The sequence below is a fragment of the Hakea prostrata genome, chromosome 10, assembly GCF_041222555.1.
Source record: "Hakea prostrata isolate BN-2017 chromosome 10, UWA_Hpros_2, whole genome shotgun sequence".
Lineage (NCBI taxonomy): Eukaryota > Viridiplantae > Streptophyta > Magnoliopsida > Proteales > Proteaceae > Hakea > Hakea prostrata.
In genome coordinates, this window is record NC_142609.1 from 21142918 (window position 1) to 21169013 (window position 26096).

Below are 26096 nucleotides of genomic sequence, written 5' to 3' on the forward strand. Positions count from 1 at the left end.
CACAATTTCAAGGAAATGCATCATAGCTTCAGATTATCCTTTCTTCATCATACAGGAACTAAGAAAAGCTGGCAAAAAGAAGTTTGTGATTGAATTATGAACAGATAAAAAAATAAAATTAGAAATTAATCTCTATTTTTGAAAGGTCACAAATAAACAAGCTGATACAGTTTAAAGTAAGTCACTTGTACGTCTAATACCAATATGAGCTGCAATAAGAGGTTCAATATTACCATCCAAAATAGAATTCAAGTTGGGCACCTGGATGCCAGTTTTTACATCCTGTACTAACTTATGTGGATGACAAATATACCTCCTTCGAGTCTCTCGATGCCACAAATCATCAACTGAATCTTTCTTGATGTTCTTCACGTTGGATACTCCCTGCTCCATCGCAATCACAAGCAGTTTGGCTTTCAGACGGTTAAGGGCCTTGATTTTATTTGCAAAGTGGCTCCTTTCACCTGCAGATCAAGTTATTACTTCCTTTTCTGTTTCACCTATGACATAACTTTACATGTTTCATGGAATAGAAAACATGAAGAAACCAGAGAAAGCACTTTTTTTTTTTTTTTTTCATTTTTTGGGATGAATAAAGAAATTCATTACCAAATAGAATAAAAAGTAGGGGAGGGGAACACAAGCACAAGGGGCAAAAGCCCAAACAAGAGAGCCAAAGGGCTCAACTAACAATTAACCAAAGAGGCATCAAGCTTAGCAACCACCTAAGCAACAAGAAAAGAAAACCAGTCACACTACTATTAAAATCTACAATAAAATCTTCTTATGTCAGCAACCACAGGGATGGCAGTGATCATGGTGGGAGACCGCCCGCGACCGCCCAGCCCGGCGCCGCCCGGTGCCCCCGTGCCCCTGCCTCCTCCGTGGCCTTGGGCCCCGGCTCCTTGCCGCTGTGCGTTCCGCGGGTTGGCCCTGCTTTCTTGTTCTCTTGTTCGCTTCGTTCTCTCCTGTATCCTTTTTGTTTCTTTGCGTTTTTTTTTGTGTGTTCTGTGTTTGCTTGCGTTCTTTGGTTTGTTCCCGTCGTTTGGGGCGAGGCGGCGCCGGCGTTCCCTCTCTCCTTTCCTCGTTGCCGGTCTCGTCCCCGATAGCAGCAGGGATCTCGGCCAGAGTCATAGCAGGATTCTTGGCCTGAATCGCAGCCAGATTCTTGGCCTGCCGATTCCAATTCTTGAGGTTTCGACCTGCCAGAGCAGTCACTGGAATAATAGTAGGTCGTCGTTGTCGTCGCATGCAGACCGTGTATGGCTGAACAAGCGATGATGGTGGCAGAGACAACAGTAGAATCATGGACGATGACTTCCACAGAGACTTGTTTCAGAGCGTCGATGGAGGGAATTGGGGCAGCAGCTTCAATCTGGGGCATGCGATCTTCAGCAGTGAACAATTCTTCAAGATTAATAGGAGGAATTGAAGATTCAGTTGCAGCAGGCAAAGGCTTCAGATCTGGATCATGACCAAAAGACAAGCAGATGTCGCACCTTGTTGGGATCCAGTCATACACAATCATTTGGTTATAACAGAGACCATTTTCATCTTCAATGGAGATGAAAGGAGGGAGCAATATAGAAGCAAGGACATCTACACAGATGCGAGCATAAGAGAGACGCCACATATTGAGTCTTTTGTTCCAAGCATAAAAGGCGACCAATGGCGTAGCCAATACGGCTGAGGCAATCAGCATTCCAAAATTCCAGAGGAAGGCCAGGGAGGTTAATCTACAGGGCGATAGAGCTGAAGTCAACCCCGCAGAGAGGCATTGAAGGTACCCAAGGTCTGAGGAAGATGGGGGAATTTCCAACAAACCTAGGTGAGCCCTCAAGGGCTTTGGATTTGCAAGTAAGGGAAGCAAACTTGAACAGAAAAGTACCAGAATCGAGGACTAAGGTGTCCATCAGACCTTGATATTTCCACTGTCTAGAGAGGGATGCTTTGATAATGCCAAGAGGAGGGCCTAGACTTAAGAATTGGCCAATGATGGCAGACTGCCATCGATGGATGCCAGCTATAGTTGCAGAGGAGGGACAACACACAAGAGGAACAGGGTTAGTAGAGGTAGGGAAAATACAAGAGAATACAAGAGAGACTGCAGTCAGAGTCGGAGTAAAAAGGGGAAGGGGGAAGAAAAATGAGTTCCAGGCTTTTAGTGGAGGAGGTTGACAAGGGGGGTGGTGGAAGGGTTATTGGAACTTGCAGAAGAGGAGAGAGGAGGATCAGGGGCACTGGGGTCGGCGGAGGGCATGGTGATACCTCTTCAAGATGTATTCTTACCAGGGCATCCTTCTGGCTTCAATCATCTCATTTGTCCGATTCAGTATCCATATTGATGCGTCCAAAATCTGCTCAGCCCTTAGATCTCCTGAGAATGACCTACAAAATAAAGCGTCAGATGTGGCCCAACCGCTGGGATCGGGAGTCCACCTCCAAAGGCTAAGTCAGTTGATGAACTTAATCACAAACAGCTCTGCTTGAGCACAAAGCTAAGGAATGAATAACAAGAATACGATTCAAATAGTAAGCATCTGAGTGTTTTTGTCCGTCCTCCACCTTGTGGGTAAGTAATGTCTTATATAGAGTGTACCTTCGAATCTTCTTCGTTGGATGTATTTGAGCCTTCTTCGAATAGTCGTTGGATCTTAACTGATAGATCCGTTGAGTGATAGACTTCTACTAGTTTGGACTAGTAGATGAATCCTAGGATAACCCAACTGTTATCTAATGGTTATCCATATGATAGCAATGATTGACAGCCGCCGAATTTTGCTAGCCGTCATTAGGTTGATTAACCTACTCCGAAAGTATCGGATTAGGGCGTGCTTGTGACTGAGTAAGTTTTCTTCCTCAGCAAGCTGTCTCATGGACCCGACTCGCTCGGAAGTGAGTCGATTCCTTTCGTCCCAACCGGAGTCGAGGGTCGAACCAAGAATGAACCAAGTTCGATCATATTTTATCCGTATCACGAGCCCCCCAGACCAAGCGTTCGGTCGATCCCGAGGGCTTGGTTTTTAACTGGTTCTTCGTCGAACAATAGTCTTGCATAATCCTCAACCCATTAAATGTCATTTCACATTTAATGCGGTTGTGTCGCTTTTTCCTCGAGCATTGTGAGGGTGACACCACACGTCCTTTTGTAGCCGAAACTATCGTTGCTCACACAATCAAAAACGACGGTTTCTGAATGCCTGCTTTGGATTCGTGAGTTCAAACTTTCGAACCGTCTTCAAATCTCGATCGTTGATGCCGAATTCATCTCGATCACACACGTCCTCGAACACTTGTGCGGGTGCTTAAAAGCGGTTCGTTCCGTAGGTTTCATTCTCCTTGTCTGGGATTTTGAAACCGTGTCGTCTTCTTCGCACCTTCACGATCCTCCCGTTCTCGAGCTTTCTGCCTCAGTGATTCAGTAAGTTTACTGTCTCCCTTGCAAAGTTTACTTTCGTCTCCAGGTTTCTTTTTCTCTAGAAACCACAATCAGACCTTTCAATAATGGAAGATAGTAGGGTTTCTTCTGAGACTTCACCTGTGCCTAGCGCTTGTAAAGGCGATAATGGTGATGAGGCCTTTGTTTCTGTCCCCTCCGAGCAGTCGGATAGTGACAAGAAAACCCTAACTGCCCTCTGGCGTGACTTCGCAGAAGTCAGCCAACAGAGAAGAGTAGAAGAAAAAGCTGAGACTTCTTCTTCCCTTCCTGAGTCTGGACCATCTGTGACTCCTAAGGTGACTGCCGAATCTTCTGTGGAGTCAAGACAACCTACCAAATCCGCCAATGGACTTGATTCTGTTGCTTCCTCCTATAACGAAGAAAATCTCCCTTTAGCCGTCGACTATCCTTCCTCGTACCATCTTAGGGCTCCCAATTCTGATGAAAGAGTCGATTCGACCCTTCCGGGCGAATTTTCCCTGTATATTGATACACTGGAAAGCGGGGTTCACTTTCCCTTTTTCAATCCTTTGTTTGCAACCATTCTGAATCATTGGGACATTTGTCCCGGAATGTTTCTTCCCAATAGCTGGCGTCTCATCGTCGGCTTCTTGGGTTTATGCTTTGAACTTGGCATCACATCTTCTCTTCCTGTTTTTGTACATTTTCATGTTCTTTCTATTTCCCATCCTCCCGGTTGGGTTGTGCTTTCTAAGCGCAATAAAGTGGAGCTTGACTGGATGGGTAGCATTTTTGCCAAAGGAACTTGCCCTTCCAATCATAAAGAATGGCGCAAGCGGTATTTTTTCTGCCGAGCGCCTCAATCAGATCTTAACTTCCCGACCGTTTGGAAGCAGTACACTTCATACTCTGAGGGTAACTGGGTCCTTCCATTATCCAAAGAAGACAAAATGGCCGTCGGGAAGATCAAGTCAATTCCATGGTATCAAGAGATACATGTATATGAGATGGAATACAACTCCATCCTTCAGTACTAGGGGTTGGCTCAACGTGAGCTTTTTAACTGCCACGTATCACTTTCCTGAAAATACTGTGAATTCTTTCAACTCTGACTTTCATCTTTCTTTGCAGTGCCTCCAATAATGAATCCCCAAAGTCTTCGGGTAAAGGCTGCTAGGGCTGTTGTGACTGCTAAACAACGGTCTCCTCGAGTCTTGACTGCAGAACAGGTAGCTTTTGCACCACCTCCAGACCCTTCCTACAAGGGTATTGGGAACCTGAAGCCAGTGGTTGAGGCTTCGGGGAGAGGGAAAAACCAATGGTGGAGGAGGTAGACCTCCCCTCTCCCATTCGAACTAAAAGGAAGCATTACTCAGCTAATGCTTCCGCCCCAAAGAAGTCCAAAAAGAATAAAGACTCTGAGGAGATCTTCATGCCTCAATGGACGCTAACGCGAACAGATCGGGCAACACAGGATCCCGAGAAGGCTGCTGAATGGAGCTCTCTCGGTCTTTTGCTTGCCGATCGTCAAGCCTTTGAAGCCCTGGAGGATGACGTTCTCGTTTGTCATTCCACAAGGTATTATTTTTCTTGATCTTTTGCAAATTGTTTTGTAATCTCTCATAAGATTCTCTAATAATCTTCCCGTCCTTCCACGGATGTTGTGTTGAGCTTTTATCAACACATGGAGGCATTGAGCCGAGTTGGTCGCAATGGCTCCTTGCTGCAGACCTATGAAGAGAATTTGGCGAAGGCCAATTCTGAGGTGGACCGGCTGAAGAAAGCAGCCGAAGAGCTGAAGGAGAAGCACGATAAGGAGATGAATTCCTTGAAAAAGGAACTTGACTCGTCAATTGCTCGTGCTAATGCTGCTGAATGTGAGGCCAAGAAGCATAAAAATAAGGCTATTGTTTTTGGCGAGAGCCTCGAGTTTAAGTCCTTGGATAATGAGCGCGTGTGGAAAATGGCAATTCCTAGCAAGCCCAAACATATTAGACCAAATCTTTGGAGGGACTGCATTCGGAAGTATCTAAACAACGTCCCCTTCACTAAATTGTTGGGCTCCTTCAACCTTCAAGCTTACCGAGCAGGGCAAAATGACGTCTGGGAAAAGATCCTTGAATCTAATCCTTCCTTCAACACGACTCCCTTTCAAGAGGTGTGCCACAAGGAAATCTTCGGGAAGCTTAAGTTGCCTTTCCCTGACTGGGTTTTAGAAGAGGAGGATCCTATTCCAGCGGACCCGAATATCGAGGAGTATCTTGCTGACTCGCCGCCTCTTCCCGAAGAACCTCAACAGCCTGCTTCGGAGAAAGATCCCGATAAAGACCCTTCGATCGACAATGAGGAAGAATCATAGGAAACCATCTTTTTATTTTCTTTTTTCTTTTGTAAGGGTTGGCCCTCCACAATTTTTATGAAATGGAAATCAATCTTCGTTTTCTCGAAACTCTTCCAATGATTGCCTTAATACTTCCTCATCTCATATCCAAAAAATTGTCTTAAGAACAATATGTGAATGATATAAGCTATCACATAGATTAACTTGTTCCTTAACGGGAGATAACGTTCGGGATATCATGAAGATGTGTTCGGGAGAGGCATGTTTGGCCTCTGAGCTTGTTGTGCCATCTAAACCTTTATCTCCCAACGGCTCCTTTATTTATAATTAAGTCTAAACGTCTCCTTCGTATCTATATACCAATTACTCCTTCCAAGGAGTTGGAAATACTCTATTATTTAATGTTGGTGCGACGGTTGGTATTTGGCAGTATCCTCATATCAGGTGTATACTGTTCCACGTGGAAACTTTGTTCAACCTTCGAAGCGCCATTATCCCCTGACCATTGATCTTGCATATTCAGGAATTTGAAGCGTTCCTTCCATCCTGTCCCTTGATTATCTTGGGCTTTCAACCATCGCATCTCTCTTTGAGGCTATTTAAACTCCTTTAAGGATACCTCTTGCTATCTGCAAGTTATTTATGTCTGATAGATTTGCAAAACGACATTCCGTCTTCCTTTGTTGTATCCGTACTCTTGTCCTCCAACAATATCTTCGATCAGAATCTAAACTAGTAAGTCTTCTGCTCTGTCCATGTCACGAATCTCTTCTTCTCCCTAAGTAATTTCCACAGTATTCATACTTGGGGTTTACTTAATGGAAGTTCTGAATGGTTCATGTTCAACAGATATCTAGGGTTTTTCCTTTTCTGTATGTTGTTGGATTCTCGTACTGACACTGTTTTTTTTTTGTATTTGTAGTGCCTCCCAGAATTAACTTGGACTTTATTAAAGCGAATTCCTGCAAGAAAATTGCCCCAATACCGACGAAGGTTGCTCCCTCTGAGGTGATTGCTGCTGGTGAATCTTCTAAACGTGAGGAGACTGCTGTTGGTGAATCTTCAAATCAGATTCCCACAGTTTCTGCTGATGTTTCTCCTACGCTCCCTCTGCCTGAAGAGACCGTTCGGTCTTCCATAATAAAGACCCTTCGGGCATCCGAGGAAGATGCGGTCCCTGCTGGTGCCGCTTCTATTTCCAACTTTAGTGCTTGTTTGGCATCCTCCTCCGCTCCTTCCCTGGAGCCAAAGGATTTTGCCACCAGGAAGCGCCCTAGGTTGGCTAATGATGTATATCATCCTTCTTGGTCATTGAAGAGGTCTGACTTGGTGACAGACAATTTTGACAAGGCATTGGAATGGTGCACTGTTGTTCAGATGCATGCTGAGAACAAAGCCCTCTCCACGATCCCAGACAGAGATTTCATGAAATCTCTGATGATGTGAGTTTTTCTTCATTACCTTCTGTTCCGAAGATTTTTCTTTTGCTCTTGACTAACTCGGAAGTTATTGCAGGAGTCTCACTGGTAACTTCCACAACCAAGTGGAGGCAGCCTTTAGACTCAGTAGACTAAGTGATGAAGTTTCCAAGCTTTGGGAAGACTCCAAAGCCAAAGACGCTGAGATTGCTTGTCTTGGAAATCGAGCTTGGGAGATTGCACGAGAGAAGAATTCCGAGATCGAACGTCTTCGTTCGGATTTGGATGATGCCAAGGAGAAGATCCGTCAGCTGGAACAGGAGCAGGGAAGTCAGGGGCAAAAGGGTCTGAAGCGTTACCCCAAAGGCAAGTTTGAAAGGAGATTCTCCTGTGGGTGTCCAAACCGTAGTTCGGTAGGCCCACAGTACATTCTGCAATTCTTTGATCCACAAGGCTTTGTCAGCTTCGAGTCTTCTCTTTATTCCCTCAAGTAGCGTTCGGTTTGTAACCTCTACTTGACCATTGCTTTGGGGGTATGCCACTGATGACATACGATGCTCAATCAAATAAGTTCCGCAGAATTGCTCAAATTGTGGACAGTCGAATTGAGTGCCATAATCTATCACAATTATTTTTGGCATCCCGAACTTATATATAATTGACTCGAGCACGAACTTCTCCACTTTTCTTTCAGGTGATGGTTGCCGGGCGCTAGCCTCGACCCATTTGGTGAAGTAGTCAATTGCTACTATAAGATACTCTCTTCCGCCTGACGCCTTGGTGAATTTGCCCATGATATCGATTCCCCACATCGCAAAAGGGATGGGATCTAGAATCGAAGTCATGGTTTCAGCTGGGCATTTAGGTACCGTAGCATGGATTTGACAATTGCTACACCGGCAAACATATTCCATAGCAGCTTGCTGAAGCTTAGGCCAATACAACCCAAGCCTCAGAATTTTGTGTGCCAGGGCTCGACCGCCCATGTGAGCACCACAAATTCCTTCATGCACCTCAGCCAGAGCTAATTCCGATCCCTCGGGACCCAAACATCTCAAGAGGGGTCCAGAATAAGATCTTCTGTATAGCCTTCCATTCTGCATAATGAATCGCGTTGATCGCACTTTGATTAATCTCGCCTCTTTCGGATCCTCTGGTAGTTTATCATCTCTCAAATATTCTACTATTGGATCCATCCAGCAACGCTCCGCTTCAATATAGGAAATTTCCTTCTCGTGATAACTTGGAAATGTTATCTCTTATATGTAGACCAAGGGTCTAAATTCTTTTCTTTGGCATTGGCTAATCGGGATAGCTCATCTGCCATTGTATTTTCTTTTCTTGGAATCTGACATACTTTCAGATTCCTGAACTCTTTCGCAATGCTTGCACAATCTCTTGGTATTTCTGTAACCGGGGTTCTTTAATGCCATACTCCCCTTGTACTTGATTGACAATAAGCTATGAGTCACTATAAATAGTTATGTCTGCTATCGCCAATGCTTTTGATAACCTAAGTCCAGCTATTAGGGCTTCGTACTCCACCTCGTTATTACTTGCTTTGAATGCAAATCTCAATGCATACCGAATAATAAATCCTGCTGGACTCTTTAGGAGAATTCCAGCCCCTGCTCCCTGCTTGTTACTCGAACCATTCACATATACCTCCCAAATGGTCGGGATAGTGGGTTCGGCAATGTCTTCCATTGGTGCAGTAGTCTCTACTACAAAGTCGGCTAGTGCTTGAGCTTTGATTGTCGTTCGAGGCTTAAAGCTCACTTTGAACTCACTGAGTTCAACCGACCAAGCCACCATTCGTCCAGACAAATCAGGTTTACGAAGAACTTTACTAAGGGGAAAAGTAGTAAATACCTCGATGGAATAAGCCTAAAAATATGGCCGTAGTTTCCTAGCTGCTATCATAAGAGCTAGAGCCTGTTTCTCGATCTGAGAATACCATGTCTCCGCGTCAAGTAGTACGTGGCTAACATAATAAATTGGCCACTGCTTCTTGTCTTTTTCCTGAACGAGTACTGCACTGACTGCCGAAGGAGATGCTGCTAAATATAGCTGCAAGATTTCTCCCTTCTCAAGTCGAGATAATAGCGGTGGTCTTCCCAATGTCTCCTTCAGTTCTTCGAAAGCTTTCTGACACTCCTCAGTCCATTTTGCCTCCTTGCTGCCCCTCAAGTCTTTGAGTGCTTTGAAAAAAGGAAGACATTTTTCTTCTGACTGTGAGATGAAACGGTTCAGAGCGGCTAACTCTCCCCGTTAAGCATTGCACATCCCGAACAGTTTTGGGGGCTTCCATATCAATTAAAGCCTGTATTTTGGCAGGATTAGCCTCAATACCTCTTTGTGATACCATGAAGCCCAAGAATTTGCCTGAAGAAACTCTGAAGGCACATTTCTCCGGATTCAGCTTCATTTGGTATTTTTGCAGCACCGAAAATACCTCCGTTAAATCTTCAATATGTTTCGTCCTTGCAATGCTCTTTACCAGCATATCATCAACATAAGCTTCGACGTTTTTCCCGATCAAATCTTTGAAAATTTTGTTGACAGCCCTCTGATAAGTAGCCCCTGCATTCTTCAGGCCGAACGGCATGACTTTATAATAAAAACTTTCACGATCGTCATGAAAGCCGTAAACTTTTCGTCCTCCTTGTTCATGAGGATCTGATTATATCCTAAGTAGGCATCCATGAAACTCAAGGTTTCATATCCTGCAGTTGCATCTATCAACAAATCAATCCAGGGCAACGGGTAACAATCTTTAGGGCAAGCCTTGTTAAGATCTGTGTAATCTGTACACATCCTCCACTTCCCATTTGCCTTTTTGACCTTTACCACATTGGCCAACCAGATTGGGCATTCAATTGGTTCGATGAAACCAGAACTCTTCAATTTTTCAACTTCGCCCCGAACGACTTCGTATTTTTCCATAGAGAAATTTCTCCTTTTCTGGATAACTGGTTTCTCCTTTGGATCTATCCAAAGTTTGTGCTCTGCAACATGCCGATCAATTCCTGGCAGGTCATCTGCAGACCACGCGAACACGTCACTATTTTGTTGAAGAAAAGACTTCAACTCCCCTTTGAATTCTTCCAGCTGCTCAGACCTTATATAAATAACTCTTTTTTCATCATCGGGATACAACTGAATTTTCTCCAATTTCTCTACTGGCTCGAGCCTTTGCATTTCTGCCTCGTCCCAATCATCTCGTACTTCAATTGGTAACGCCGTTACCTTCCTCGGGCCCTCCTTATCTTTTAGATAGGCAACATAACATTGCCGAGAAATTCTCTGATCAGATGAAACTTGACCGATTCCCATTTCTGTCGGGAATTTTATTTTTAGATGTTTCGTAGAAACGATACCACCTAACTTTGATAAGGATGGTCTCCCAAGGATTACATTGTAAGTTGGGAGCTCTCGAACCACTAAGAAATTTACCCGAACGATAGCTTCTTTGGGGAAGCTTCCAATTGACAGGTCCAACTAGACTGATCCTTCCGCTATTGCAGACGATCCTGCAAAGCCATATAGATGCGTGGATGATGGCTCCATCAAGTCTTCATCCACCTTAAGTTTTTGATAAGCTGCATAAGATAAAAGATCTGCAGCAAACCCGGTATCAACTAACACCTTGTGTACTTCTCGGCGTGCAATCTCTACCTTGATGACTATAGCATCATCATGAGGTAAACAAACGCCTCTTTCATCTTCTTCGCCAAAGGTGATCGAACCCTCACCATTTGGCCTTTTATGCTTCTGCGTTTCTCCGGTCCCAACGAATTTGGATTTTGCTTTCAGCTTCCGGAGTGATTCAGGCTCGGGACCTCCAAAAATTGTAAAGATCGGTGACCGAGTAACGTCAATCACTTCCTTACCCTTCTTAGACTTTGGAGCCTCCTTCGATTGGTCCGGGCTAACCGAATGGTCCCTTTTGGTCCCTGTATCACGTGGTTCCTCTCGTCTTCTGCTGACAAAATTGGACAAATGTCCCTGGGATATCAATCTTTCAATATCCGCCTTTAAATATCTGCAATCATTGGTATAATGACCGTAATCCTTGTGGAAACGGCAATACCTTTCCCAATCTTGCTCCCCAGGTTTAATAGGAAGCTTCGGAGACCACTTCAAGATGTTTCGTTTCTTGATAATGTTTAAAATATCAGCCCGAGGAGTATTTAATGGAGTATACTCACTTTTGTCGGGAGATCTCTGTCGCCACGCCTGATGAGGCTTTCCGACTCGATCACGAATATTCTGCTTCTACTTGTTCTCAGGAGCCTTTTGCTCTTTCGCAGAGGCTTTATTGTCCCCCTGGCATGCTTCTAAGATTTCCATGACTTCTACCTACTTTTGGCATCTCTGTACCAATTCAGCATAAGTTGTAGGCATATCTTGAAGTAATAACTCCAAGAGTCATCGATTTGTGAGTCCAGTGAACAAAGCAGTTTTAGCTACTTGCTCATCTAGATTTTCTATCTCCATTGTAACCCTGTTGAATCTTTTCAGGTATTCCCGAATCAATTCATTCTTCCCTTGTCTAATGGTAAACAAGGTTTCCTCGGTCTTCTTGATCTAAATTCCACTCTAGAATCGTCCTATGAATTTGCGTGCCAATTCGTCGAAATCCAGGATCCTTCCTGATGGGAGGTTCGAGAACCATTTATGTGCTGCTCCCGTCAAGGACAAACCAAAGACCCTGGCAAGGATTTCATCAGAATTACCTACAACTGCCATAGTCTGCTGATAATAACTGATGTGGGCCGTGGGATCTCCAGAGCCATCGAACGTGGAAAAAGTTGGCAAACGGAAATTTTGAGGAAATTGATATCCGGCAATGGGCTCGGCAAATGGAGTCTTTCGAATAACTGAATAGATATCATCAATTATTCTCCCTCTCGCCAATTGTCCGAGCTTTTGATTGATATTGGCCAATTCTTGACCTATATGTGCGGACCGATTCCCATCTACACAATCATTCCCTCGAGCAACACGATCATTCTCCCGAACGACACGATCATTATCCCGAGCGACACGATCATTATCTCAAGCGACATGTCTGTTAGTCGGTGAGTGAGTTCGCACTCCTGCACCCAACCTTGTATTTGAATCAGTAGTACACCCTTGTGGTCCGTCAAACCGATTACCGCGCCTAGGGAGATCCTCAGTTCTCCTAGGTATTCGGTCGCCTTCCCGGAAGTTATGACCGACATTTTGTTCATCGATCAATCTCTAATCCCGCCGTGATGCGTGCCTTTCTGTATCACGATGATCAGGGTCTTGTGGTATCACCACTTGTCTGGTCAGTGCACGGAGTGCCTGACTTACCTCCAGCATCTAGAGTTTCAGTTGATCCAATTGATACTGGAGTGAATTTGGAGGATTGTTACCTCCCTTACCACCATCTACTTCGAGCGGTTGACTTCCCTGAGGAATATCCGGATTGTTTACTCCGGGAATTTGGACACCAGCATCTCGCTGTGCAGCAGTTGCTGCTGCTGCCGTTGATCTAGTCACCATAGCTTTCTGAAACGTTTCCCACAGACGGCGCCATATGATGCGTCCAAAATCTGCTCAGCCCTTAGATCTCCTGAGAATGACCTGCAAAATAGAGTGTCAGATGTGGCCCGACCGCTGGGATCGGGAGTCCACCTCCAAAGGCTAAGTCAGTTGATGAACTTAATCACAAACGGCTCTACTTGAGCACAGAGCTAAGGAATGAATAACAAGAATACAATTCAAATAGTAAGCATCTGAGTGTTTTCGTCCGTCCTCCACCTTGTGGGTAGGTAATGTCTTATATAGAGTGTACCTTCGAATCTTCTTCGTTGGATGTATTTGAGCCTTTCTTCGGATAGTCGTTGGATCTTAACTGGTAGATCCGTTGAGTGATAAACTTCTACTAGTTTGGACTAGTAGATGACTCCTAGGATAACCGTCCTAGGATAACCCGACTGTTATCTGATGGTTATCCATATGATAGCGATGATTGACAGCCGCCGAATTCTGCTAGCCGTCATCAGGTTGATTAACCTACTCCGAAAGTATCAGATTAGGGCGTGCTTGTGACTGAGTATGTTTTCTTCCTCAGCAAGCTGTCTCATGGACCTTGCTCGCTCGGAAGCAAGTTGATTCCTTTCGTCCCGACCGGAGTCGAGGGTTGAACCAAGAATGAACCAAGTTCGATCATATTTTATCCGTATCACATATCAACTTGTTTACATATTTTGTTTCATGTTTTTTCAGAAGATGTTTTTCTACTCTTGCTATTTTCATATTCTCAAGAAAGACATTACCTACTTGGTACCCTAAAGGTGGAAAAGGTAGAGGATGAAGTTCTGTTCAGGTAAGAAGTGGATATGTAATTACTGCTTTAAAGTTCCCTTCTGAAATAAAATCTTCGTCCTTTTTTATTTCAAAAATTAACTGGGGTTAGAAGTGAAATATATGCCCGGGATGAGGAATTTGATAAATAAGGTGGAAAAAACTGAAAGAATATATCAAAAGGAAACTCCTAAAATTTTCCAAAATGTCTTCCTATTTCATTTACATGTGTTCTCTTTGCCTTTTACATCTCCTCTCTGATCCACTTCTCTACTTTGGAAATGATAATTAAGCTAACATCTAAAAAAGCCAATTAAGAGAAATGTGGTTCGCACCAGAGAAATCATCATAATAAGTTCAAGATACTTCAGGGATACCTGAAGATTGGACTTTGATGCCAGTTGGAATATGTTGAATACTAACAGCAGGTTCAGTTTGACTGAAAAACTTCTCTCCTCCGCAATGCGACATGGATGATATCAACAAATCTTCTGCATCTATTTCCAGGTCAGAAGCTTTATGAAGGAAGAGGGGACTAACATCTACTCTGGCCAAGCTAGTCTGCAAGAAATTATAATCAGGAAAGAGGGATAAAAGAAATCCTGTAATATCTGCGAGAGCTTTGCTGTAAAAACCAAAAGCAAGTAGCCAATTTGGGCATTCAGTGGCACTGAAAATGTTTCCCAAGCACAAAGATAAAGGAAATTCCAAGGCACAGGAAACTCTAGTCTCTTAATGTTTATTAGATATGAACAGGTAGAAAAGCTTCCCTGTATCAAAAATATTGAAAATTATACAAAAGTAGTAAGAGCCAGAAAACATTTACTCCCTATATTTTACGCATAATTTTGCAATGTTTATATGCTATAAGTTGGCAGATATGCACATGAAATTTCAGTTATTATCTAATGGTTGTGTTTGTTTTCTGAACTCATCTAGGCAGTCACCGAGTGCATCAGCTACTTAAGACCAAGTTTGGTAAAGCATAAGTTCGGTGACCATTTTCTTTTTTTTATTTTTTTTTTTTTTTTTGGTGGGGGGGGGCGGTGGGGGCAAGAAGCAAGAATTCAGTAGCTATGTCTAATACTGAACTAAGTCATACATGGCCTTTGTAATCATTTTAGGCTTTCAGCTTGCCCCCACATTACTTCCTCTCACTATTAGAAATTATAGGCCTTTCCTGCAGAAGGGTAAACCATGTTAAGCAACAATCCCTAAACTTGCCCCCTAAGAGTTCCAGTGGATGCAACATTTTCTCCATGGCCTCATGTAAGCTGCACTCATGTGGTACTGATTCTTCCTTTCCCCATATACATCACCATACACAGCTTTTATGTCACTGATGCAATCCGTATGCTTTTCATAATTCTCTTTCATTATTTAATTAAAAAGGTCACTATGATGCCAGCCAGCTTAAGCTTCGGGTTGTCAATGGGATTCAAGACATTGAGATAAAATCAGGCAAATTTATCTTGGATAATAGTATGAATCCACTTAAAAGACATTGAGATAAAATCAGGCAAATCAAAATGACGGCAGTAATTTAACAAAAGATAGTTCAGGAGTGAAGAGAGGAGTCTCAGCAAGTCTTTGAAGTACTCAAAAAGAGGCCAAAAAGGTGATTACTTACCTCACACAGACGAGATCTATCATCAAAAATCCCAACTATCTTGTGGATGCCTCTCTCTCCACAAAGAAATCCATAAGCATATTCATATTCAAACTCAACAATTGCAGACTTGATACCCCCATACTTAGCAGGAAATTTCTCAACAACCCTTCCTCTGTGACCATGCTTTTCAGCCCATTGGGTATACATTTTTAAAAGCTGTTCAGCCCATATCTGAAATTCATTTTGCAACATTATGCATCAGAAAAGAAACGATGACATACAAAGACACAGAGACAGAAGAAGAAAGGGAAACAATAAAAATTCTGAATAGTTCCGCAAACTAACTGACTCATTTCAACATAAAACCAGACTTTTCCGGTTCTCAAATTTTCAATTTCAGTCTATACCAAGGAACAGACAAGTATGCCTATGAATAAGAAGTTAATTGTATGGTCATATGGAAAATTAGCTGAAGCATGAGGAAGCCTGTCCACATTAATGATAAGCATATATCATGGATAAAGGACACAAGTTACTTGACAAGGAGTTAAAAAGTGAAGCATTTTACCAAGTCCATAGATGTCAAATTTAAGCAAATAACAATGCAACCAAAAATAGGAATCTAATATGTTCTCACAATAAGGAAATATATACTTATGATGTTAGAATCAACAGAAAATCCACAGCATGAATGATGAACAAATCAGAATGAGGTGGCAGTGACACTATCCGTGAGTTGAACAACAGTAGGTAGAGTTGGTCCAGTTGGAATCGTCCTGTTTTGGCAATTACAAATATAATTATCATGATGATGAGGCAGATGCAAGTCCTAGATTGCATGAGATGGCATTGCCATTGTGAAACAAGAGGCAAGGGATGTGGGAAAAACTAAAACCTGCAACTGCAAGGTTCAAAGTGGGGTCAGTGAACAGAATGCATCATATCTTCACACTGGTTCTTAAATGGTGAGTGGTAATCATAAGACTTGTAACATTTCAACTCGGCCTTCACAATTAATCATCTAATAACCATGAGCAAAAGTGTATCCATCTGTATACTAAATTGGTAATCAAGACTTATGACTAGGGTTTGGGTTGGGAACCCCTTAGCATATAGTCATTACATTCGGTTTGCCTAGTCAGAAAAGCAACAGGGTAGAAATGTGAGTGGACATAAGTGTGTGTCTTTGTGAAAATTCAAACTATATTTGTTCCACACATAGTACTATCAATTGTGATGGCCGAGCAGTATGGATCACCTTAACCTTATACAAGGTGGGATACTTGTCATAGTAGTACTGACACTTATTCTTTGGATTGTAAATGAACAATGCTCAACTGAACTGTTATGAGCATGGTAGAAGATCTCGCTCTCGAGGGAGATCTCACCACCCTGAAAAAACGAGATCTCAATCATCTTGGAGAGATCTCGGTCGAAATGTGTGATTTTTTTGGCATCAACTCGGTGGCCCATCTCAGTGGGTTTTAGGGTCCCAGTTGGGCTTAAATGTGCTATTTAACCTATTCAAGGCTTTTTGAACACACTGGTGACCTTGGATTTATGATAAAACAACCCTAAATATGATTTCTAAGTCTACCAAATAGTTTATAACCTAAATAATATAGGATTAGAGAATGCAAGGTTATACAACATTCAATATAAAACCTTTATGACATATAAATGAAAGCAAGCGTATCAAATACATCAAATAACTTAAATGTCATCAAAATTCCATCCATATGAGAATCACAATCTCGACTTTTGATAAGAGAATAATAAAATTATACAACCATTAGAAGTTCTATATAAGTGATTAACTCATAAGTTCTTAAGAAAAGCAAAGAATGATTGGTTTTCCTTTGATGTTTTACATGTGCTAAGACAAGTGAAAATCCAGCTGAAATATGCAAAAAATCCTGCAAAAATTGAGAGTTCCAGCGAGATACGGCGAGATGTGGGGGGAGATGGCGAGATCTCAAGCAAGATATCCCATTTTGTAGAACTTGATCTTTATCTCGTCTCAATTTATGAAAAACCGAGATATCTCGCGAGATCACCCACCATGGTTATCAGTATGGTATATAAGAGGGTAACTTCTACGACAACATTGAGATTGGGATGCCATTTTAAGAAATGGGTCAGGGGTTGGCAAAAAAATTAGGATTACAATGGTCACAAAAATAGAGGAGTAATCCTAGTCTATTATATATATATATATATATATATATATATATATATATAAAATAGGACAAAGCTGATGTAGGACAACAAGCTCGGAACCAACTCGAACCAGCATTGAAGGCCACCTCAAACTAACCAGCTCGTTCAACTAGAAGGTCCCCTTGCTCCAAAATTTTGACCAATCAACCAAGACTGCTACAATGGAACAAAACATGAGAAGGGATGCAAAATTACTGTTCACGTCACCGTTCATATGAACAATGTCACAACCCATTATTTGGCATTTTGGGAATATTTGAATAGAGGATTTGTAGGGCCCAAAATCATATTGCATGAAGATTTTATTATTGGGAAATTTTGGGCTTTAGTCTAGTTTCTATTTTGGTAGTTTTTTATTTTAATTAGTTTATATTTCCATAAGATTCTATTCTCAGTCTACAAAGTTTTTATTTATTATAAAGCTTTAGTCAAAGCTATAAATAGGCCCTTATATTGCAATATAAACAAATAAATAAAAAAGACTCTTGGAGAGAAAGAAAAGTATGAGTTGAAGCTTTAACATTGTGCTATTGTAGCTCTCTCCCCCTTCCCTCTCTCTCTCTCTCTCTCCTCCCCTTCTCTTCTTCTTATAAGTGTTCTTTTCCTTCTTCCACTTCCTCAAGTTTAATTCTTCTCAGATTTCCCCTTTTGTCCCCTATCCTCTTTATCCTTCTTTTTCTCTATTCCATCCCACATTAATTGGTATCAAAGCCCAAACCTAGGTAAATCTCTTCTCTATCTTAGTGTTTGTGTATCCTTCTAGTCTCTCTTCCCTACTTTTCTTCTCCTCATTGAGATCTCTCTATCCCTTATATCCTTTCCTCCCTCCTTTTAGTTTCCCCTAATTCTTTTCTTATTGATTGTAACCGAAAAATGCTACAACCACTTGTCACATTTTTTTTGTGGTGCCAATCATGAGGCAAACTTTTTCTATGAAACTCGAGGGCGAATTTTTTAAGAGAGAGAAATTGATGCAAGACAACCAGCTAGGAGCCCATTCAAACTAACATTGCCAGCCAGTTGGTCCAACTAGAAGGTCCACTTGCTCCACAATGTTGACCAATCGAGCACAATGGCTACAATGGGACAAAACATGAAGAAGGGAGGCCAAATATTGTTCATGTGAATAGTGTCATGACCCATTATTTGGTATATTGGGTACATTTCATAGATGATTTGTGGGGCCCAAAATCATATCGTGTGAATATTTTATTCTAAGGAGATTTTGGACCTTAGTTTAGTTTCTAATCTTAATTAGTTTATATTTCCATAAAACTATATTGTCACTAGTTACTAGGATATTAGTTTCTACTTTCAGTCTACTAAGTTTCTTTTTCTTGTAAAACTTTATTCAAGCTATAAATAGGCCCTTATCCTTGCATTGCAATAACAAAAGAAGACTGTCACTTTTCCAGTAACCTAGTGTTCCATGAGAGGATGAAGCATATAGAGGTAGATTGTCACTTTTTGCATGATGCAATTAAGAAAAAGATTATCGAGACTCCTTTTATGAGCTCTACTAATCAGCTAGCTGATTTTTTCACTAAAGCTCTATTTAGACCTAGTTTTAGCCTATCTGTTGCAAGCTGGGCATGGAAAACTTGTATGCTCCAGTTTGAGGGGGAGTGTTAAGAGTTGCACAAAGATTCCAAGGATGTTGCCTGAGTTTGCAAGCCTTGGCAATAGTTGCCTTTTACATTACTTTCTATTTTGGTGCTGACTTTCTATTTTTGGTGAAGGAATCTTGGTACATAAGGTTTAGGAGAGTTAGGTGAATGCTTTCTATTTTTTCTGCTAGTTTCTATTTTGGACAGATTTTCGGAGTTAAAAAATTAGTAAGTTTTGTCCTTAAGCTATAATTTTGTTTTTAGAGGACAATTTTCTTGTCTCTCAAATTGTATTTGAACTCTTGAAGGCTGTTGAGAAACACAATGTTGGTAGAATGGCTTGTATTGAACAATGTGATCTCAAGCCCACTATTTAAGATAAAGTGGAAAGAACACTATTACATAAATACCTTACTTGGGTAACAAGAAAATAAAAAAATTACATGAATAAAAACTCTAATAGAGTTGGACTCTTAGTAATACTCAACCAACATTCCCCCTCAAGTTGAGGCATAGATGTTAGTCATGCCCAACTTGCCTACAATAGGAAGGAAATCTCCTTCTTTCAAACCCTTAGTAAAAATATCTGCCACTTGGTCTCCAAACCTCACAAAAGGCATGCAGCTAAGCCCTTGTTTCAGCTTTCCTTTAACAAAAAACCTGTCAATTTCAATGTGATTAGTTCGATCATTTTGTACAGGATTATTGGCAATACTAATGGCAGATTTGTTGTCACAATATAACATCTATTTGGAATTTGGACTCCAATATCTTCTAGCAAGCCTTTCAACCATAGTAGCTCAGAATTAGTTCAATTGTTTCCCTTTATATTTCCAGTTTATACTATTCAATTGTAGTGTGTGTGTGTGTGTGTGTGTGTGTGTGTGTGTGTGTGTGTGAGAGAGAGAGAGAGAGTGAATGAATTAAGGTTGGAGTGTGAGTGGCTTGGTGGTGAAGGATCTTGCAGGTTGCTGCCGTGAGTAGGTAATTAGGTGAATTTGGCATAAGAGAGGAGCTCGTTGCATGGGGTTTTATCCATTTAATCCAGGGCTCCGTTGAGGTTTTTATCAATTGGCACCAGAGCTGGTCTAATTCAGGCATTGGTCCGGAGTAGAATGGAGAAAAAACTGGAAGATCTTGAGACTATCATGAGGGAGCTCCAGGTGCAGATGTTTGCTCTGGAGTCCAGGTTGGGTTCACTCACTCAACATATGAGAAGGAAGGGGGGAAAAAAAGTATCCAACAAATTATGGATGAACTGTGAGCATACTTGCTGTGGGTAAGGCCGTAGATGTGGGTCCATTGTCACCGAAAGTCACAAAGGAACTGGGGGCAGGATCAGGCCAATGCACAACAGTGGACCAGCTGTTTGGGTGACACCTAGGCTAGCTGGGTCAAGTCAGAGAAGCTGAGACATGCTGTGAATTTCTTCCACAGCAGCTGGAAACACTGGTGTTCTCAGGAGAAGATCCCATCAGGTGGGCAGCAAGAGAGGTATTTCACCCTACATGGACTCGATGTAGAAGAGAGGTTACGAGCAGCAGTTATATGCTTCGGTGGACCAGCCTTGGGATGTATTCAGTTAAGGGAGTTAAAGACTCCCATCACATCTTGGTCAGAGCTGAAGGAGGAAATAAGGAGAGGTTTGGCTTGCTGCAGCTGAAGTCACCGCAAGAAGTGGTAAATTGGCCTTTAGCAAGGGAGCTTGGTTGAGAGTATAGAGCTCACCTTGAACCCCAGCGGCTGTCACCGGATAGGGATGAAGACTGGTTGAAGGGTGTACTATGTTGGGACTGGTCAAAGAGATACAGACAGAAATACTGGGCTTCAAACAGGGTAAATTGGCCCAGCTTATGGACCTTGCCCAAACAATTGAGGCGAGGAACCAGGCTCTCTGAGGCCCGCAAATGTCCATGGGCTACCAGCCCAGCCCACTGGTTGTGGGAGAGCCAGTGTTACATGAACTCTAATGCTTTTAATTCAGGTGGGCCAAAGCCTAGCCTTGCACCAGCACACTTGAATGAAATCCGGATTGACTCTTTTTCAATCTGACCCAGATCCCCTCAAACCCTACAACGACCAATCCAACATCCTCTGCTTCGTCTTCTCAAGCAGTGACAACCACCGCTAGAAGGAACAATTGCTCATGGTGGTTAATGCCAAAGGAAATAAAGGGAAACATGGAAAAAGGCTTGTGTTTTCACTGTAATGTGCCTTATTCCAAGACCCAATATTGTCCTAACAAGCAACTCAAGGTCCTAATATTACACGAGGAAAAGGATGAGGACCCAATGATTGAGACAGGAGAAGGGAGAAGCATGGATGTGGCTACAGAAGCCGAAAGATCAAGTTCACCTTGAAGGCAAGGTGAAACTGGAGGGAAGTATTCTTAAGCCACTCATGCATAGAGGGACACCACAACGGGCGGAAGCGAAGGCATACAAGGGACCAAGCCCATTGGATCATGTAGGGGACAAGAACAAAGGACAAGGACAGGTCACAAGGATTCATTGGGGAGCAGCCACTATCTAATTAGGATTTTTCAGAGGGTATGGCTAAGGTGGAAAGTAGTTAATTACGAGTTCGGTTTGGGTTATATTAGAGGGAAGGGGATGGGATAGAGGCAAGGAAGAAGTGGAGTAAATGAGGGGTGAGCTGAGCTTGCAGGAGGAAGAAATCTCTCATGTTAGGAGCAGTTTGAATAGGGAATTCAGGGGTTCAGGAAGCCTTGCATTACAGTTTGATCAATCATTTTTAGTGCTAAATAATTGAAGTGTTTCTCTTTATATTTCCTCTTTATACTAATTTATTGTAGTATTTGAGTGTGAAAGAGTGAATGAATTAAGATTGGAGAGTTAGTGGCTTGGTGCTGAAGGAAAATGCAAGTTACTGCCAAGAGTAGGTATTCAGGTAAATTTGGCATGAGAGAGCAGCTGGTTGCAAGGGGTTTTATCCATTTAATCTAGGGCTTGATTAAGGATCTTATCAGATGCTTTTTAAAATCCAAAATTGGCGAGATTGTAAAACGACATGAATGAAAAAATTTTAGATTTCATTTAGAACATTGTCTGTTTTGGGTTTTTTATGTTTTTATGATGCTTTCTGTTAAGGAGGTTAAAATGACTAAATATTCAAAATTTACGTGAAATTTTGCCATGTAGTGAAGTGCGCAGGTGTTTATATTATTGGAATTTATTATTTGCAGCATAGGTGTGCACACTGGGTATACATTACCGTGGGGTTCTTTGTACCTATTGTTGCAAGATAAGGTGTTTCATACAACTTGTCATGTACTCGTGTGTGAATGGTACAAATTCAGCACCAACCGATCTGTTGTTTGTAATGAACAAGTTAGGGTTGATTCGAGGGCCAATGATTTATCCCCCCATTAGTAGTGCATTTGGACAAATAAGATCATACATAGGAGATGCGGACCAAAAAATGGGAAGTCTGGTTGAGCTCCATAGTATTTAAATAAAAGGGTAAAACATGCTTTGCAAACCTCAGAGTAGACATTTTTAGATCCAGTTTGACCAGCTTGAATCATCACGCAAGCCCCTTCCATGTCATATAGTCCACCAAGAAGCTTGGACATCTCATATTGATCCAGGAACTTGCTCATATCTACAGAAGCTTTATATGCTTGCTTAAAAAGCCTGGAGTTTATGGCATCCATTTCTGCTAACTGTGTAATCAATTTTGCTTCTTCAGCCTGCAAGAAGCAGCACTACTATCAAATAGAGACTATGATGGGCAATCTACACGTTTACTAAAGAAGAAAAAAATAAAGGCTCTTGCTCTAGACTCAAGATTGACTTGACTGAACTTTCTACATTAATTTTTAAAGCAGAACCTCAAAAATCAAAAGATGTTCGTAAATGCGAGTTTAACATTCAGTTCCTACAGCTATCAAGGTAACACTAATGAGCATTAGTGAGTATGTTTGCAAAGAAATATGTAACAGAGTCATATTAATTCTCAACTGAATTTTCCACTTCTTTGAATTAAATTCACATATAGCAACTGCATGTAGGACAGCACCTTGTATCGCATGTCTCTGAGAGCATCCACCACTTTGGTACTATCAGCTAACTCAAAAAGAATTTCATTTGTTTTAGTAAGGTCATCCCAAAGATTATATTTACGAATCATCTGCTCCTGTTTTAGTTGCTTTGCTTCTTCTGACTCAAGTGCTATTGATGTCAAAACTTCGGCACGGAGGACTGCATCTTCAATCTTCTTTCTTAATGAAAACAACCCTAGAAATATCCAAAATAGAAAGGAAATAAATTTTAAAACCAGTTCAAAAAATATGTATTGAAACATTCAGCAATTTTGCTTACCCAACTAAATTGTAAAGAGAAAGTATAAACATAATTTTAAATCCAGCATTAACTTTCATATTACTTCAATTGTTTTTCTTCCAACGTACGCTTCCACCATCTGAGTAAGTTTTTCACTTTTTAAGCAAGTTTGTCATTAAACAATGATCACTTATATTGTTGCAGAAATGGCATTCCTGGCTGCTGGAGATGCTCTGTTCCCCACTTTGTATAGCTGCATCAATTCTTCATTATTAGTAAGCCATTCATTCTCAATCTTGCTTACCATATTTCTCAAATTCAGTCAATCTATTCACCAATTATGTTCATTTTGAAATTTTGTCCAAGATGTGCTATGTGGATCAGAAACAGAAAAAGATATTACAACAACAGCAAACTCAGCCTTATCCCAACTTATTACAAGGACCCAACAAAACAAGAACGGAAAAAGGCAAAAGAAACAAGAAAATATGGTTTAGCTTTGCCTATGTATTCCCTGTGTTTCACATACATTTCCTTATCCCATGGATATTTATTCTCTACTGCTTTCCTAATCCATATGAAACCACTATTGATCTATTTTACAATAGATTTAAATACTGTCAGAATTCAAAACTGTGGCTCCCATTTCATCATTAATTCTACAAAACCATCAAGAAACACTACAACAACCATTCTATTCCAAAACCAAGACTACAAATATACCTTCTGACACCGACTAACATCTTTATTTCAGAAAATCTACCGACACAGGAAAAATCTTTATCAAAACTCAGAGCAGTCGATTGAATAAACAACCCTACTCATAGTCAATGCCACCAAAACAACAAAGTTAATCATTTAACGGGCCACTAAAAACAGGCCACACAACATGTTGAAAAAGAAGGGAAAGCAGTCTTGAAGTTAATCAACTTCAAATAAGTTAAGATCTAAACTGGGTTCCCCTGATATCCGTGCAAACATTTGAAATTGGGAAGCTCGAAAGCACGAAAAGGGGAAAGAATTAGAGCCAGAAGTAACTTTTTATGAAACATAACCATTGCAAATGGAGGGGAAGCGAAACGGAGAAAGCTAGAGGTAGAGAAGACTTACCCAATTCTTTGTAGACCTTATCCTTGTCCTCCATTGACTGAGAAGCTCGAGCAGTTGAAGACACTACTTGAAACTGTATTCTTTTTAAAGCTCCACGGTTCAACCAGAATGGAGTTGCAGTGGCTCTTCCTACGGTTATCCCCTCGACCACCACCATTTTTGCCGCCAAAAAAGAAGCATGGAGTGACACAGTTTTCTTTCTTCAAATTGCCAGAGCCGAAAATTGAGGAGTTTGCCGATAAGGTCTGCTCTTGCAGTATAGGGTCTAAGGCTGCAAGTGTAATCTATTTCGTCCACAAAAATTAGGAAACATGGGGTGCAGTGTGTCATTGCATCATTCTCCCATTTTTTTTATTTAATGTTTTTTTTCGTTTTGCCCAACTTTACTGGTCAATATTTCAGTTTTACAACTCTTGTAAACTTTAAATATTACAAACATATTCAATGTTAGCTTTCTTTTAACTTTGACTTTAAGATTACCATTTACCCATGGGGTGAAGGGGGTGGAAATATAAATTTTTTATTATACAAAATTTTATTTGATTTTTTCAAATTTACAAAAGAAGTGTGTGCAAAACCCGATTCAGGTTATTATCTTCCTTCTTTCTTTCAAGTTGGTGCTATTTTTGTCTTCCTCATTGCAACCTGCAAGGATGAAGCATGCACTTATAAATGAAGAGTTTGCAGTATTTGCTACTATTTTGGTGTCTCTCCTGACTTTCTGTGTATTTTTCATTTTTTCCCCTTTTCAACAAGGTTTCTTCATCTCTCTGTTCACCAATTTCTGATATAAAAAAAGTCCCAATGAAGAGAGGAGCCAAACCCCTCTCATTTTCTTGACGACAGAGGCACACGTAACAAACATAGATCACATCCCTTTCTAAGTCAAACTTTTGGAAACTGATGCGTCCAAAATCTGCTCAGCCCTTAGATCTCCTCGTGATGACCTGCAAAATGAAAGCGTCAGATGTGGCCCGACCGCGGGGGTCGGGAGTCCACCTCCGAAGGCTAAGTCAGTTGATGAACTTAATCACAAACGGCTCTGCTAGAAGCACAGAGCTAAGGAATGAAGAACTGGGAAAGGTGATCTAGATCGTAAGCCACTGATAGTTTAAGTCTATCAGTATGTATCTGAACCTGAGTCTCAGATTGTGTGTTTTCGATCCTCTCCTCACCTCATATGGTAGTGAGGTTTATATAGAGTGTACCTTCGAATCTCCTTCGTTGGATGCACTTGAGCCTTCTTCGAGTAGTCGTTGGATCTTAACAGATAGATCCGTTGAGCAACAGACTTCTACTAGTTTGGACTAGTAGAGGACTCTTGAGATAACTCTTTCGGTTATGCGATGATTATCCCTTCGATAATGATTAGTCACAGCCGTCAATTCAAGTCTGTCATCATTAGGGTAATTACCCTAATCCATAAGTAGGACTAGGGCGTGCTTGTAGCTGAATCAGTTTTCTTCTTCAGCAAGCCATCTTCTGGATCCGGTTCGCTCGGGAGCGAGTCGGTTCCCTCTGCCTCGACCGGGGTCGAGGGTCGAACCAGGTATGAACCCGGTTTGATCATAATTTCTCCGTATCACGAGCCCCCCAGACCAAGCGTTCGGTCGATCCCGAGGGCTTGGTTTTTAACTGGGTTCTTCGTCAGGCGATAGACTCTGCGTGCTCCATTAAATGTCATATCACATTTAATGCGGTGGTCACTTTTCCTCGAGCGTTGTGAGGGTAAGGCCACGTGTCAC

General features: G+C 41.6%; 1 protein-coding gene across 1 annotated transcript; it reads right to left on the bottom strand.

Annotated features, from left to right (window-relative positions):
- On the bottom strand, window positions 1-24669 carry PRFB3 (peptide chain release factor). The gene is made up of 6 exons (XM_089136358.1): window positions 24352-24669; window positions 22979-23196; window positions 22440-22649; window positions 15129-15341; window positions 13876-14059; window positions 1-464 (listed from the first exon to the last, which is right to left on the bottom strand). The coding sequence occupies exons 1-6, from the start codon at window positions 24506-24508 to the stop codon at window positions 172-174; spliced, it is 1275 nt and encodes a 424-aa protein (XP_088992484.1). The 5' UTR covers window positions 24509-24669; the 3' UTR covers window positions 1-171.
- Window positions 24670-26096: the final 1427 nt, after the last annotated feature.

What these genes read in the sequence shown, in the direction of transcription:
- PRFB3 (XM_089136358.1), bottom strand. Translation starts at nt 24,508, where the DNA reads ATGGTGGTGGTCGAGGGGATAACCGTAGGAAGAGCCACTGCAACTCCA. An exon ending in TAAGGTCTACAAAGAATTGG is followed by an intron (nt 23,197 to 24,351) that starts GTAAGTCTTCTC and finishes GGATATTTCTAG; the next exon opens with GGTTGTTTTCATTAAGAAAG. An exon ending in ATAGATCTCGTCTGTGTGAG is followed by an intron (nt 14,060 to 15,128) that starts GTAAGTAATCAC and finishes AATTTCTTGCAG; the next exon opens with ACTAGCTTGGCCAGAGTAGA.